This window comes from Mesoplodon densirostris, chromosome 16 (assembly GCF_025265405.1).
Source record: "Mesoplodon densirostris isolate mMesDen1 chromosome 16, mMesDen1 primary haplotype, whole genome shotgun sequence".
In the NCBI taxonomy this organism is placed as follows: Eukaryota; Metazoa; Chordata; class Mammalia; order Artiodactyla; family Ziphiidae; genus Mesoplodon; species Mesoplodon densirostris.
In genome coordinates, this window is record NC_082676.1 from 65,217,195 (window position 1) to 65,230,742 (window position 13,548).

General features: G+C 51.8%; 1 protein-coding gene across 5 annotated transcripts in view; it reads left to right on the plus strand.

Annotated features, from left to right (window-relative positions):
• Positions 1–813: 813 nt before the first annotated feature.
• The window catches only part of LOC132503754 (phospholipid-transporting ATPase ABCA3), a 45,321-nt gene continuing 32,586 nt past the window's right edge, over positions 814–13,548 (plus strand). The window contains exons 1-9 of one of the 5 annotated variants that reach the window (XM_060120514.1): positions 814–1,006; positions 5,711–5,744; positions 7,700–7,906; positions 8,037–8,257; positions 9,673–9,823; positions 9,942–10,012; positions 10,166–10,430; positions 11,325–11,452; positions 12,150–12,315. In XM_060120514.1, the coding sequence (XP_059976497.1) occupies positions 9,959–10,012; positions 10,166–10,430; positions 11,325–11,452; positions 12,150–12,315 (613 nt within the window). In that variant the 5' untranslated portion in view covers positions 814–1,006; positions 5,711–5,744; positions 7,700–7,906; ... (1 more) ...; positions 9,673–9,823; positions 9,942–9,958. Of the gene's footprint in view, positions 1,007–5,710; positions 5,745–7,699; positions 7,907–8,036; positions 8,258–9,672; positions 9,824–9,941; positions 10,013–10,165; positions 10,431–11,324; positions 11,453–12,149; positions 12,316–13,548 lie in introns of those variants that run through there. The other 4 variants (XM_060120516.1, XM_060120517.1, XM_060120515.1 and 1 more) reach the window with 4 other exon arrangements.

Genomic DNA, 13,548 nt, shown 5'->3' on the forward strand with positions numbered 1-13,548 from the left:
GGAGCCGCCAGAGGCTGGGCCGAGAGAAGCCGGGCAGTTGGGCAGCCAGCCAGCAGGTGCACGTCGGGCCGCGGGAAGATCCTCGGAATTGATGGGCCGCTGGCGGCGCTGACGACCTGGTCAGTCGGGAGCCGAGTGGCCAGCCCGCGTGGACTGTTAGCCACGCGCCGCCCCCGCCTCGAGACCCTCCGCCCCCGGTGATCCCTGTCGGGCCTTGGGACCCTCCCGTCCAAGGTAACCCCCAACTCAGCCTCACAACTCTCCCGGCTTCAGGGGACCCCGACACGACCCGTTACCCTCCTGAGGTAACCCTGACCCTGACTCTCGACCCTCCTGCCTGAGGTGACCCCGAGGCCTCCCTGCCCCTCTGAACTGCGCCCCGGGACCCCGGCCACACTCAGGGACGCTGGGCCGTCCTGCCCACCCCACGGTCGTTTTCTAGAAATTTCCTAGGAAGGTCCACCCCCAGGGCCTCTTCCGCCCAGCAGCGTCCGTGCCAAGCCTGAGGCAGCAAAGAGCCCTCCCTCCGTGAGAAGGTGTCCGGCGCCCAACGAAAGACAGTGCTGGAGGGCAAATGGAGGATGGCCAGGGAAGGCAGAGGTTCGGGCGAAGACTACTTCAGCCGCCTGTAAGTCCCTGCGGACCACGGGACTCTCCTCCCGGAACCAGCCCTCGCCCAGACTCCCGCAGGTCGCCCCTCCTGTCGGCCTTGCAGCGGGCGCGCTGAGCCCTACGCAGGCGCGATCAGGGGCGGGGCGGGGCTGGCACCCGCAGGGTGGCCCACTGCGCATGCGCGAGCTGGCCGAGGGGCGCCCCCTGCAGGACCCCGAGCAGCCCGGTTCTCCGCCCGTCGCGGGTCTCAGGCGCCCCCTCCCCGCCGTGGCGGCCTAGCAGTTGTCAGTAGCGGTCGCTGCCGCCGCGAGGCCAGAGCACAGCCGGGAGCCGAGGGAGGGGACCCCGCGAGAGAGCAGCGCCCCGGCCGCCGCCGCCCGGGCGCTAAGGGTCGGTGAGTGCCCCAGAACCCGCCGCTCGCGCGCGCTGGCTCCCAGGGCTCGAGATTTGGGGGCCGCTTCCCCGCCCGGGGCCCCCTCCCCACCGCGGGCTGCCGCCCTCCCCGGCCGGGCACCCAACCCCTCCCGCGGCCCTGCCCCGCCCTGCCCGCGGCCTCCTCCGGCAGCGCGGCAGGTGCATCTCGCAGCAGTGCAAGGCCGCCCTGACTCAGGCTTCCCCTCGGCACGAGCCTCTGGGCGTGTCCTCATCCCCTCAGGCAGTTCCCCAAAGCCGGCCCCCCTTGGGGAAACGTAACCTTCCCGGAGCTAGAATCGCTGTGGAGTCCTTTGTGCCAAGCTGAGGAGGGTGGACAGACATTTACCACGCTAAGACCCGCTGGCCTTCACCCGGCAGACAGTTTGAGCACTTGCCTGCTAAAGCCAGGCGGCATCACAGGCTGGGGAGCTGAGGCAGGCCCGTCAAGGATGCTGCTGGCTCGTCTCTCGGTGCAGAGATTCCCAGTGTGGGTGGGAATGCGTCCCCGTAACGGAGTCCGCCCTGCTCCCAAACCCGCCTTCTCATGAGCCTCAGAATGGGGGTCCAGTGGTCCACTGTTAGTGGTGGGAGTTGTGTCGGGGACAGAAGGAAAGGGACCTGATCTAGGCAGAAGGGCCTACAACAGCCCTGGTGCCCATGGTCAGTCTGTACTTGGTATGAATTTGTGTTTACATAGGTGTTGGCTCCTTCCTGAACTAGACTATAAGCTTCCTGAGGGCAGGGACTATCTCCTAAATGAGGGCTTAAGACACATGCTTGGTGCATATTTGTCGCATGCGTGAATGCCCCTCCTCACTTCCTTGGACTTTGTCTAATTAAAGCCTGTTACCTGATAGGGTTGTTTCTGTTTGCCCCTTTGCCTCCTGATCTGTGAGCTCCCTGAAGGCACAGATTGTCTCTTGTGGGGCTTGCACTCCTAGCACATAGCCAGCACCTGGCACATGAGAGGCACTGAAGGAACACTTGCTGAAGAAGTGGATGAGACCCTGTAGCAGTGTGGAAATCCAGGCAAGGTGCAAGTGGAAGAGTTATGCTCTTTTCTCCTGAGCCGCTATATCATTTGATTCAGAACATTTTGATGCTGCCTTTTGTAAATGTGAAAAGGTTAAGGATGTTTTCCTTTAGAAGGTTAACATCATTGGAAAAGTAAAAGAAAGGGAAAACAGGTAAAAATGGATGCCATGGGAATCCCCTCACCTTTTTTAACTTCTCAGAGGTTTGTTTGGTTTTTTTAATTGAACACTTGCTTACTATATTTTACAAACAGGATGACATCTTTCCTTCTCTAAGGTGATCTATCATCATTCTGTTGAAACAGCCTTTTGGAACGAGAGAGGGAGCTCAAGCTGTTTTTTTTTTTTTTTTTTTTCTGAGTTACTAGCTTTCCACAGTGCATATGCCAGGCAGTCCATGGGAACCTGTTTTGATTTAGTCTCAACTGGGAAGGCCCAGGTAAGACTCCCTAGTTGACAGTTTCTTTCCCAGCCCTGCTTCCTGAAACAGCAGTAGACTCCTCTGCTATTGAGTCTGTTATGGGGAGGGGAGCATTCTAGAATTCTGGGGAGAATGATGGGCAAGGCTCTGTGCACGATCGGGGACCTTAGGATGGAGCTAGAGATGATTTATTCACAAGTAACTGACCTAAGACAGAAAGAGATAAGTGCTACATGAGACATCCAGAAAAGCTGCCTCAAGTATGCAAAGGTGGAGGGATGGCTTTCGACAAGAGCAGAAGGTGTCAACCTTGACTGCATGTTAGAATCACCCGGGAAAGAGTCCCATGCCCAGGCCACAGCCCAGAATCTCCAGGGGTGGGCCTCTGGCATCTGTTACTGTCTTAAAGCATCCCAGAGGATTCCATTGTGAAGCCAAGACAAAGAACCCCTGAACCAGTCAGGGTTGTCAGTGGCGGCTTCACAGAGGGGCCAGAACTGGACTGGGAAATGATAGGAAGGATTTCAGAAAATAGTGATGGGAATGGTGGGTGATACTCCAAGCCAACAAAACCACAGAAGGCCCACACACTCCCGGGAAAGTGTAAGGCGTGGCAGTCCCTGTCCTAGGAGACTTGGACAGTGCCTGTCCCCCCGACTGGCTGAGTCGTTCGCCACATTTGGAGAGATTTGGAGTCAACGGGCAGATAGGTGTGGTTGCAGGAGCTGAGTAATGAGCTTGCTGCCTTGCTTGTTGGAGAAGATCCATGGTTACCTCTCTCTGGGGATTCTCAATTGCCTCTTTACCTCATTTCCTACACCTAGAGAGGCAGAAGGCTAGCAGGATGGGGAATGGGCCCGAGGCTGCAGCAGGGGTTAGGAGAGCAGGCAGTGGCACAGATTTTGTAGAACTCTCTCCCAGTAGCCTCCTCTGAGCCACACCTTTGGCTTAAAAATATACCCCACCACTCCCTGCCAGGAGCTCCAGTGTGAACTCAGAGCCACATGGTTCTGAGGAGCCCGCCGCCGTGACCCAGGACAGCACAGGTGGTGGCATTGAGTGTGAGACCCGTAAACTAGGTCTCCACCTGGGCCTCCCAATGCAAATGACCATGGCCTTGAACCTGGCCTCATGGGGCTCTTGGACAATGACTGCAGCTTGTGGCATTTGTTCCCACCTTAACCACACAAGGGTCATTTCTGTAAATAAGTTGTCCACAAGCTTTTTTCCTGTTCACTGCTATATGTAAAAGAATTTGAGCATGCACCACCATATATTTTATTTATTATAAAAGAAAGCCATATACTACTGTCTTGAATATCATGGACATAGAAACACATACAAATAAAGCCCTATTAAATGGATGAGAGGCGAAGTGAACACGATTAAATTTTTCATTGTATCAGTAGTACATAATCTATTGTACAAATGTGTGCTGTTTTTAAAAGAAAGCCATGTGATCAAGTCTACATCCTATTTATAAACTCGGTGAAACCTGAGTCCAGCATTTGAAGGTGTGGTTCTGAGTTCTGTTTATTTCAGTTCCTGGTTTTTGAGGGCTTCACAGGTAAGCACAGTGAACCTCAGGGAGTCACGCAGACTTGCTGTGCGTCTAGTACTTGTTTTTCAATCCCACCTGCCAGTCATTCGAGGACTCTTGATGAATCTGGGCTGCTAAGTGTTCAGGGGCTGTCAGGGGAGGTGAAAGTCCTGGTTCCCAAAGCTTTTGCTGTGCAGGTGTCAGTGTTCATGTGGATGGCGCACTTGCCACATCCTTGGCAATACAGTCACACACCTGTGGAAACATCTCCAAACATCTGTTTTCATGAATGCTCTGTTCTTGGCACAGATTATTTTGAAAAGCTGTAACTCATGCATTGTCACCTTTTCCTGGAAGGGACAGATTTGAGTGCATTGGCTTAAAACCAGTAAGCTAGCTGACACGCTGCTGCACTCATTTGTCATTGAATAAAAAAAGAAAAAGGTTTCCAGGTTTGACACTTCTCATGAAAGAAAATGTGTATTTCCTCCTTAAGTTCTAAGTCACAGGATAACCAGGTATTCACAACTCCCCAGATCACTGCCAAGTATTGTAAAGCTTTAGCTATTTGAGTCTTTTTTTTTAATTGACCACAACCACGATATCCCAAAGCATGTAAACTCCAACACACCTGAGAGACTTAAAGTAAACTAGTGGGCGAGGGCCAATCATCACCCACGTGTCACAGAGCCCCTCCTCTGTCAGGGTGCTGTGGCTGCTGACACACAGGCCAGCAAGAGTGCCAGGGTGCATTTCATGTGTTAAATATTAGTAAAACCAATTTTTCCTCTTTTTTTTTTTTTTTTTTTGCGGTATACGGGCCTCTCACTGTTGTGGCCTCTTCCGTTGTGGAGCACAGGCTCCGGATGCGCAGGCTCAGCGGCCATGGCACACGGGCCTAGCCACTCCGCGGCATGTGGGATCTTCCCGGACTGGGGCACGAACCCGTGTCCCTTGCATCGGCAGGCGGACTCTCAACCACTGCGCCACCAGGGAAGCCCTTTCCTCATTTTTAAAGTAGAATTTCTTGCCATTCCTTTACTCTAGCAGATTGTCTTGCTCATCCCACTTGAAGACCAATAGTGGGGTTCACTGGTGGGGACCACCCTCTATAAATGTGCCTGCTATTTTCAGCCTATTTTTTACGGTGCTTATTGGTATTTGGACATTCACCTGCAGAATCCACTGAATTAGATATTTTCACCATTTAAAAGATCATGTACTGGGTAAAAGATTATAAGCAAAACAGAACACCCTCGAGCAGAATTACTGCACTTTTGGATCCCCTCCGCACCCCCCATCCCACCCCTACCCCCGCTCTGCCCCTGCTCCCTTCTTGGCACAACATCCAAGGCCTTGGTCGGCTTCCCCTTCTGGCTCCGTCCCTGCTGCTCCTCCCCAGCCACTCAGAAACAGAATTGCTGTTTCCCCCACATACTCTTTCATTTCTTCATGATCCTATAATGCCCTGCCTACCTCAACTAACAAGAAACCCGAGACTGGTCTCCTGTGTCACCTGTTTCTGGGAGCCTTCCCAGAGCTCACCCTGTCTTACACATACACACAGAATCCTGATCTCCAGAATCTCATGATGCTTCATTTGGCTTCAGTTATAGTGATTACAGTACATGCAAGCATTTGCAGACTGTGAACTCCTTGGATTAAGAACACTGTGATTTTCATTTCCAGATCTTTCGTGCCTGGTATAAGTGCCTATCACACAGTAAGTATTTGGCAAATGTTAGTTGGATGAGTAGATGCTTTTTTGTTTTGTGTATCCTAAAAAAACCCAGATTCTACCAGCAAACGTGAAGTACCTGTCATGCCTTCTGCAGCGTGTACACACGTAGACTTAACACTGCTGACTGTTGTGGACTCCCCGTGAGAAGGAAATGCTTTCCCAGCTGAGATGGGTCCTCACCCACCTCGGTCTTCAGGAAAAGTGCCGAGTCCCAGCGAGCATCACCAACAAGGGCATCTCTCTGTTCCACATGTGTGGTCAAGAGGGCAGAGCCCTGGTTGTCCGCTCTCTGTGTGACAGCAAGATGTCTGCCTTGACCTTACTGAGACCCCCTCCCTCCCAGCCATGACTTCCCCCAGGCCTGTGCTGACGGCTTCTGTGGAAGAAAAGACACCGAGCTCGGGATACGACAGGACACGTGACATAACAGCGTGTGCCTGGCCTCGGGGCTCCGTCCACTTCTGCTTGCTGGCCTTGAGGCCCACTCGGCAGTGACCTTTCCAGAAGTGTTAACACCATTCTGTTCTGTATATGCAGAAATAAAAGCTGCTTTTGCTTGGGCACATAGAAACTGGAGCACGTATTCAAGCCCATAATGAAAAAAAAAATACCCAAATCAGGAAGTGGAGGTGTCGGGACTCAACACGCAGTGGCAAGCACCCGGCACAGTGCTCCCAAACTAGGACAACCATTTCCCAAACCGGGACAACTATTTTCAGAGGAATCCCGTGTGCCATCAAGAGAGTTCTTAGGGACTTCCCTGCTAGTCCAGTGGTTAAGACTCCATGCTCCCAGTGCAGGGGGCCCAGGTTCAATCCCTGGTCAGGGAGCTAGATCCCGCATGCCACGACTAAGACCTGGTGTGGCCAAAAAAATAAATATTAAAAAAAAAAAGTTCTCAGAAGTTAGCAGCCCACAATAGGCACTCACTCTGGACCAGCTCCACTGCTCACCTGAAAACCAAACATTGAAATACTCAATGATTTGTGTAATGTTTAATATTTTAACGGTAAGCAAACACGCCTTTCCGTGGTAAAAAGAGCTTTCCCTTCCCTTCCTGGCTCTGTCCTGGGAGGAGTGAAGTGAGTCTCGGGGGAAGTCCTCAGACGTTCTTGTGGGGCTTTGTGAGCGGTTGCTTTGGAGTGGACCTGCCTGGGCTGGTTCTGGATCGCAACCCCCGCCACTTCTGGGGGACTCTGAGTGCTGCGGTCTTAAGTGTTTTGAGGAACTTTAACTTCCTTTCCTCGTGTACATTTGCTGTCATAACCAGAAAGCTTCCCAGATTTTGTAATTCTGGGAATCTCCTCCTTTAAATTCCTTTTCTGCTCAAACAGAACAGACGCGAGTATGGCATTTAGTGAGACTTCAGATAGAGCATGGCAGGCACAGAGCAAAGAGCTGGGTGCCTTGGGGAGACAGAAACACATTCGATGTCTGTTAAGGTGGTGGGGCTCAAGGGATATTTTTTCTTTGTGATTTCTAATGTTAAGTTCTGGGAGAAATACATACAGACTTTATAAAGATGTTTGCTGCTTTTAGGATACACAAGGCTGTAGGGGTGCAGTGGTAAAAACAGACTAGGAAGCTCAGATCCTGGGTCTGTGGCTTGCTTCCTATGTGATCCTGGGTCAGGCACTTCCTCCTAGTTTCTTAGTCTTGAAAGGGTGATGGTACCAGAAGTTAGGGCTGGATTAGGAGGCTCTATAAATATAAAAGTGTATAAAATAAAAGCTTCTTACAGTTTATTGTACCAGGAGAGAACAAAAGCCACCCCAGCGTTCCCTGTTTCCTGAAATCCATGTTTCTTTGATATTGGACTTGGCTTTGCTTAAGTAACATGCTTGCAGTGTACTTTGCACTTTGATTTCCTAACTCGGTGAGGGGTGTTTTATGATTATTTTTTAAATTATGCTCTGGCACCCTGCATTTGCCCAAAGGTGGCCGGAGCGTCATGCCAGCGAGCCCCAGGCCCTTCCTGATGTCCTGTGAGGCATCAGTGCTCCCGAGCTCCAAGGTCAGCCCACCGCACTCCAGAGGCCTACTGGCCCCACCCCAGAGCCCTCTGTGCAGGGCTGCCTCCTCCCAGCCAGACCTCCCATAGCCCCAGAGGAAGGCCTCAGCCAGGAGCCTCTGCCAGGACTCAGGTCAGTTCCCCGGTGTTGCTGTCCGGTGTTGTCCTAGTGGGAAGGTGGACGGTCTGTCTCTCTGCCCTGCCCACCCCTCTGGGCCTAGAGGGGTGGGATTAAACATGGGGACATGTCCTTTCTTGACCAGACTTTTCCAGAAAAGGAAGTCATCAACTTCTCTGACCAGAAGACTTCTTTGAACTGTGACCTTTTCACGTTCCCCTCTTGGTAGAGGAAGAACCTTCATCTCGGCCAAGCCAGGCACCCATCAGCCTGCTGTGGGGATGATCAGCTCCGTTGGAGGCACTGCTTTCCCCTCTTAGCCTAAACCACTTCTTGAAACTGTTCATAGGCCGTAGGCCTTTGTGGGTAACGTTACACTACTGCTCTTTTATTAACTGTCTACGACTGATTTTAAGACAGGTTTTTCTACCTTATTAATTTTAGAAGAATTTGGATAATTTATTAAGTTGCCACTTAATAGCCCTTCATTACTATTTTAGCTTTAATCTCTCCATATTTTAACCATATGGTTAAATAAAAGCCATATTTTAAGTTAATTTGTAAGTAACTTCTTGCAGTTGTGTTTCTTACTAATATTTACTGAGTGCCCTTTAAAGCTTAAATTTTGAGGAGCTACTTTTAGGCAGATACGGACAGCTACATCTTTTTTTTTAAAAGCAAGAGTTTAATTTAAAAATGAGCTTTAATGGAAATGATTTTTCAGCTAACTGAAGTCAAAAGCAAAACTGGCTGTTTCAAAAAAAAAAAAAAACAAGCTCTCGCTCCATGCGCACTGGGTCTCGAGGTGGGTTCTTTGGGCCGTAGTGTTAGAGTGGGTTAACTAACGAAGGATTTACCAGCCATTCGTCCGTGCCGTCCTGACGCGCCTAATGGATGGTGTTGGGTTAGTATCGACCTGAGTGTGGAGCCAGCTCATCGCACTCAGGACTCTTCCCTGTGAGTCACGGATGCTTCTCCGCACTTGAAGGACCATGAGCTGTGGAGGGCCCCTCTCCGCTCCATCTGCATACTTGGCGCAGACGGTGACCAGGAGCTCTCCAGGGCCTCCTCTCCTCTGCCGCCCTCGCTGCCCACCTCAGGTCCAGCCTCGGCATTCATGCCCACGGCTTACGGAACTAGGTGCTTCTAGTTGTGGGCGTCCTGGGGTCTTCCTGAGCTAACTCCAACTCCCTCCTTCTCTAGAGGTTAGTGTGGCTCTGTGTCTCTGCTTCTCACCCTGCAGTCTTGTGACATGGATTTCCCTAAATTGAGGGAGACCTTTATAAAGCTCTGTTCTTGCTTCTGCTGTCACTGTGTTTGATAATCAGTCTCAGCAGATTTTCCCAGCCATACATGCCAGATTTAAATATAACATTCATACCTGACATAGAGTAGATTTTCTCTGGAGGAAAATGACCAGTGTTGTGTGGAGGCTCACAGACCACTGCTCACAGTTAAAGCAGGAAAAACTGGTTCTTAGGATTCAAGGTGGGAGAGCACATGCCATCCTGCCACCCACGCGTCCGCCTGGCCTGCTGTGTCTGCCCCTGGGTTAAGGCCACTGAGGGCCCTCACCCCAGGCTCCTCCCCTCTCCAGGTCTTAGAAATCAGCCCGCAGCCAGGACACTGGGCTGAGTTTCCTTTTACTGTTCTGTGATGATGGAGAATAAAGCAGTCAGGGAGGGGAATTCTATCAGCCTGAGTTTTTGCTAAGAAATAGCACATTCATATGAACCACAGAGAACATCTGAATAGCGTTCATCGAATGATTGCCATTCCAGTGGCCACGTTGCATCTACCAGCCCTGCCGTTCATCTCATGTTTCCGGAAGAAACAAAGTCAGCTTCCTGAAAGGACGTGTGTTCCTTGAACAGAGTAGAACTGGCCTCTCCCTCTGGGGAGCTGTTCTGAGTTAGGCTGGGACAAAAGAAGGTGAGGAGAAGTGGAGGATCTGTGTCTCAGGACTGACTCTCCCCCACTCTCCCCGCCTTCCCCAAACATGATTCGCGTACCTGAACCAACACCCTTTCCGTCTTTGGTCCACAAATAGCGGCCCTTCTGGAGAGGATGGCGGTGCTCAGGCAGCTGGCGCTCCTGCTCTGGAAGAACTACACTTTGCAGGTGGGTCCGGCCCTGGGGGCACGCTGCAGGGGGAAGGGTGAGAGGGGCCTGGCAGAGGGGGTGTCAGCGAGAGGGGGCATCAGTGGGAGGGGTTCCAGGAGCCCCTCGCCTCCGCCTCGCACTCCTCAGCCCTCAGTTTCCATTTCTCTTTAGAAGCGGAAGGTCCTGGTGACTATCTTGGAGCTCTTCCTGCCCTTGCTGTTTTCCGGGATCCTGATTTGGCTTCGCCTGAAGATCCAGTCAGAGAACGTGCCCAATGTCACCCTCTACCCCGGCCAGTCCATCCGGGAGCTGCCACTGTTCTTCAGCTTCCCTCCACCAGGAGCCGCCTGGGAGCTTGCCTACGTCCCATCCCAGAGTGACGCCGTGAGGACCATCGTGGAGACAGTGAGGAGGACGCTGGTGATCAACATGAGAGGTGAGTTGTCGGGGACTCAATAGTGCTGCGGGGCTTGGGCTGTAGGGCAGGGACTGGCCAGGCGGGGAGCCGGGCAGCAGGCAATGCAGCCTTCCCTGTAGTGGCCGCACGGCCCATGAATCCCTGTGTCATGTCTCATTGCAACAGGGACCAGGGTTGTGACGGCTGTGGGAAGCAGTGTGTGTGACAGTTCACAGCCCCTGGCTATTCAGAGTGGGGATGGCATCCACATACCCCGCAAAGCTGTTTAATTATGAGGGCAAGGCCTAGTGCCAGGAATCTCTTCTGGGATATGGTTTTGGGAGGACAGCTCTGATAAAGGTCATCAGGAAGCCTGCTGAGGGCCATTCCCAGGAAATGTGCCAGTCACCCTCACTAGGTCTTTGCTTTCAGAATAGAAAGTATTATCCCTTTTCCTCCCCCTCTTGATTTTGGCACTGTGGCCTGTTTAACTCAGTGTAGCAAACACTTAGGGGAAGACTCCTGGTCCCTCACTATGTGATTATAGTCAAACCCTTTATGTGAAATGGGGTCTGGGTGAGAGAAGTCATTGAACAGACTATACATTAGTGTCCACTTGAATTTTTAAAGCCCACCATTATGGTTATGAGAGAAACTGATGCTGGCTGCAGAGCTCAGGGCAGGGCAGCCGCCCGCACGGAGGGGCCCTGCTCCAGCTCTCAGCTTCTAGATGCCCAGGGCCCGCTTCGATGGTGAGGTTCTGCCAGTCTTCACCGCAACCCGTCTCTGCCAAAAACAAAAGCCTCTTCGAGTCTTAGGAAAGGTTTACAAAGCCCTAGAGAAACTTGTAAGCTTTAGTCCTTTATCTGAAGGTCCAGCTTTCTCAAGCAGAGTGGACGATTGGGCAACTCTGGGCCCCCCTGCTCCCCACAGCTCGCGGCTTCCCCTCCGAAAAGGACTTTGAGGACTACGTCAGGTACGACAACCGCTCCGCCAACGTGCTGGCCGCCGTGGTGTTCGAGCATGCCTTCAACCACAGCAGGGATCCCCTGCCGCTGGCGGTGAGGACCCCAGCCCCACGGAGCCAAGCTTCCTCCCCCAGGAGCCAGAGGCACTCTGCCTGCCTGGGAGCAAATGCAACTTTCCCCTTGGGTCCAGAATCACCTCTCAGTCTACTGAGGAGCCCTGATGGAGTTTGACCCATCAGGCCAGAGCGGTTTAGAAACCTCGCCCGTCTGAAGAAAGTGGCCGTAGACCATTGCTGTGGCCCCTCTTTGTCCTCTCGTTTTATGAAAGGCGTTACGGGTCTCCTTCGACAGAGTCAAATAGGACAAGTAGGAAAGTAGCAGATACTCGGGACTTAGCACCATATGGCATTAGAATTTCTGTTACATATTTAAACAAACAAACAAAAAGAAAGGTTTTTTGATTGCCCCAGTGGCAATAAGACTGGGAAACCGTCAGGTCCCTCAGCATCATGCTGGCGGCCCTGCACTGGTTAGCAGTGACGAGTCATGCGTGGAGTTCCCATTGGTAATGGCAGAAGAGGGTGGTGAAGAGCACCGCAGAGGTGCCCCTGGGCTCTCTGTGCCCTGGCAGGACTGCTCACTCTGACCTCCTGAGATCCAGACACTGGCGGGGGCTGGGGCAGTGGTGAGGTCACGGTAACGAGGGTCCCCCAGCCCTCCCACTGGATGCAGACGTTTACTCCTCCGGCTGGATCCCTTAGAGCGCTTGGTTTTCTCTTTGTTTCCGTAGGTGAAATATCACTTACGGTTCAGTTACACGCGAAGAAATTACATGTGGACCCAGACAGACTCCTTTTTCCTGAGAGAGACAGAAGGCTGGCACACCACTTCCCTTTTTCCACGCTTCCCCAGCCCAGGACCAAGGGAACCCACGTCCCCTGACGGCGGAGAACCTGGTGAGGAGCACTTTTAGGGGGTCTCCTTCCCTCCCCCGGGGTGCTGGCTCGTGATCATCATGTGGGGGGAACCCATCTTGCATTTCTCTGGAGGAAGATTTTTTATGATTATTTGACCTTCTTCTTTGTAGGAGAAGGAAGAAAACATCCAGTAAAACTGGCTTCTGAAAAGCAAAATAATCTTTGAAAACAGCAAAGGCTGTCTCCCTATTTCCCAGAAAACGTGCTATTGAATGAAACATTTATATTTCAGTTTTTAAGGAGCTTCAGTTTGCATTGGGCCTTTTGGGCTTGGTTTTCCATTTCCCTTCTCTCCTTGCCCCTCTCTCTGTACAGTTGTATAGGCTCTGTACCCTCTGTTGTCCTTGTGTAATTGTCCGTGGTTTCATTGAGTCAGTGGAATGTTTGCAGAAGTCGGATCTCAGCTCACTGTATTGCCAGAGGGTGTGTCGTTCTGTCCGCTGTAACTCTGGAAGGTAGTTGGCTTGTTTGTCTCCTCTGACCAAGGTCCCATCTTAGAACCAAGTAACTGGGGCCCAGGACTAGACTTTGCCCTCAAGCCGAGGCCCAGCCACAGGCTCCAGGTGGCATCCTGGGTGTTGCAAAGAACACAGAATTAATTCCCTGGTCTGCAAGAGGCAGAACTTGTTAGAGATTTTGATGAAAAGACCCAGGAATGCCCTAAATAGAGCTCCAGGAAGGCAGGAGGCAGCCAGCATTTAGAGATGTATTTCTGGTGCCAGGACCCTATCACCAGGCTAATGTTCCAGGGAAAGATTTTAAATCCAAAAGAGGAGCTAAGACGAGCAAGGCAAGGTGAAGTGTGCAAGGCCCCAGAATGAAGCCCTGGACAGGTCACCAACTGGAGAGGAGGAGAAGCCACATCAGCTGCCACGCCCACTGCCTGTGGCCAGCAGCAGGAGACACTGGCTATGTGACCTGGGACGGGGCTGTCCGTCCTGTTTGTGGGGACAATTTCCTAAGCTTGGAAGCGATAGAGGCAAAAGTTCTCCAAGGAAAAGACTGACAGATTTCACTACGTACAAACTTGAAATTTGCTAAAAGAGAAAAAGACATAACACCAATTTTGAAAGCAAATAAGAGACTGGGGAAAACATTCCATCAGATGACAAAGGGTAAATACCTTCTGTTTTATAAAGGATTCCTTAGTCCAAATCAGTTAAAAAAAAACACAAAGACCCCAAGATATGTGGAAAGGATGTGAACCTGGCA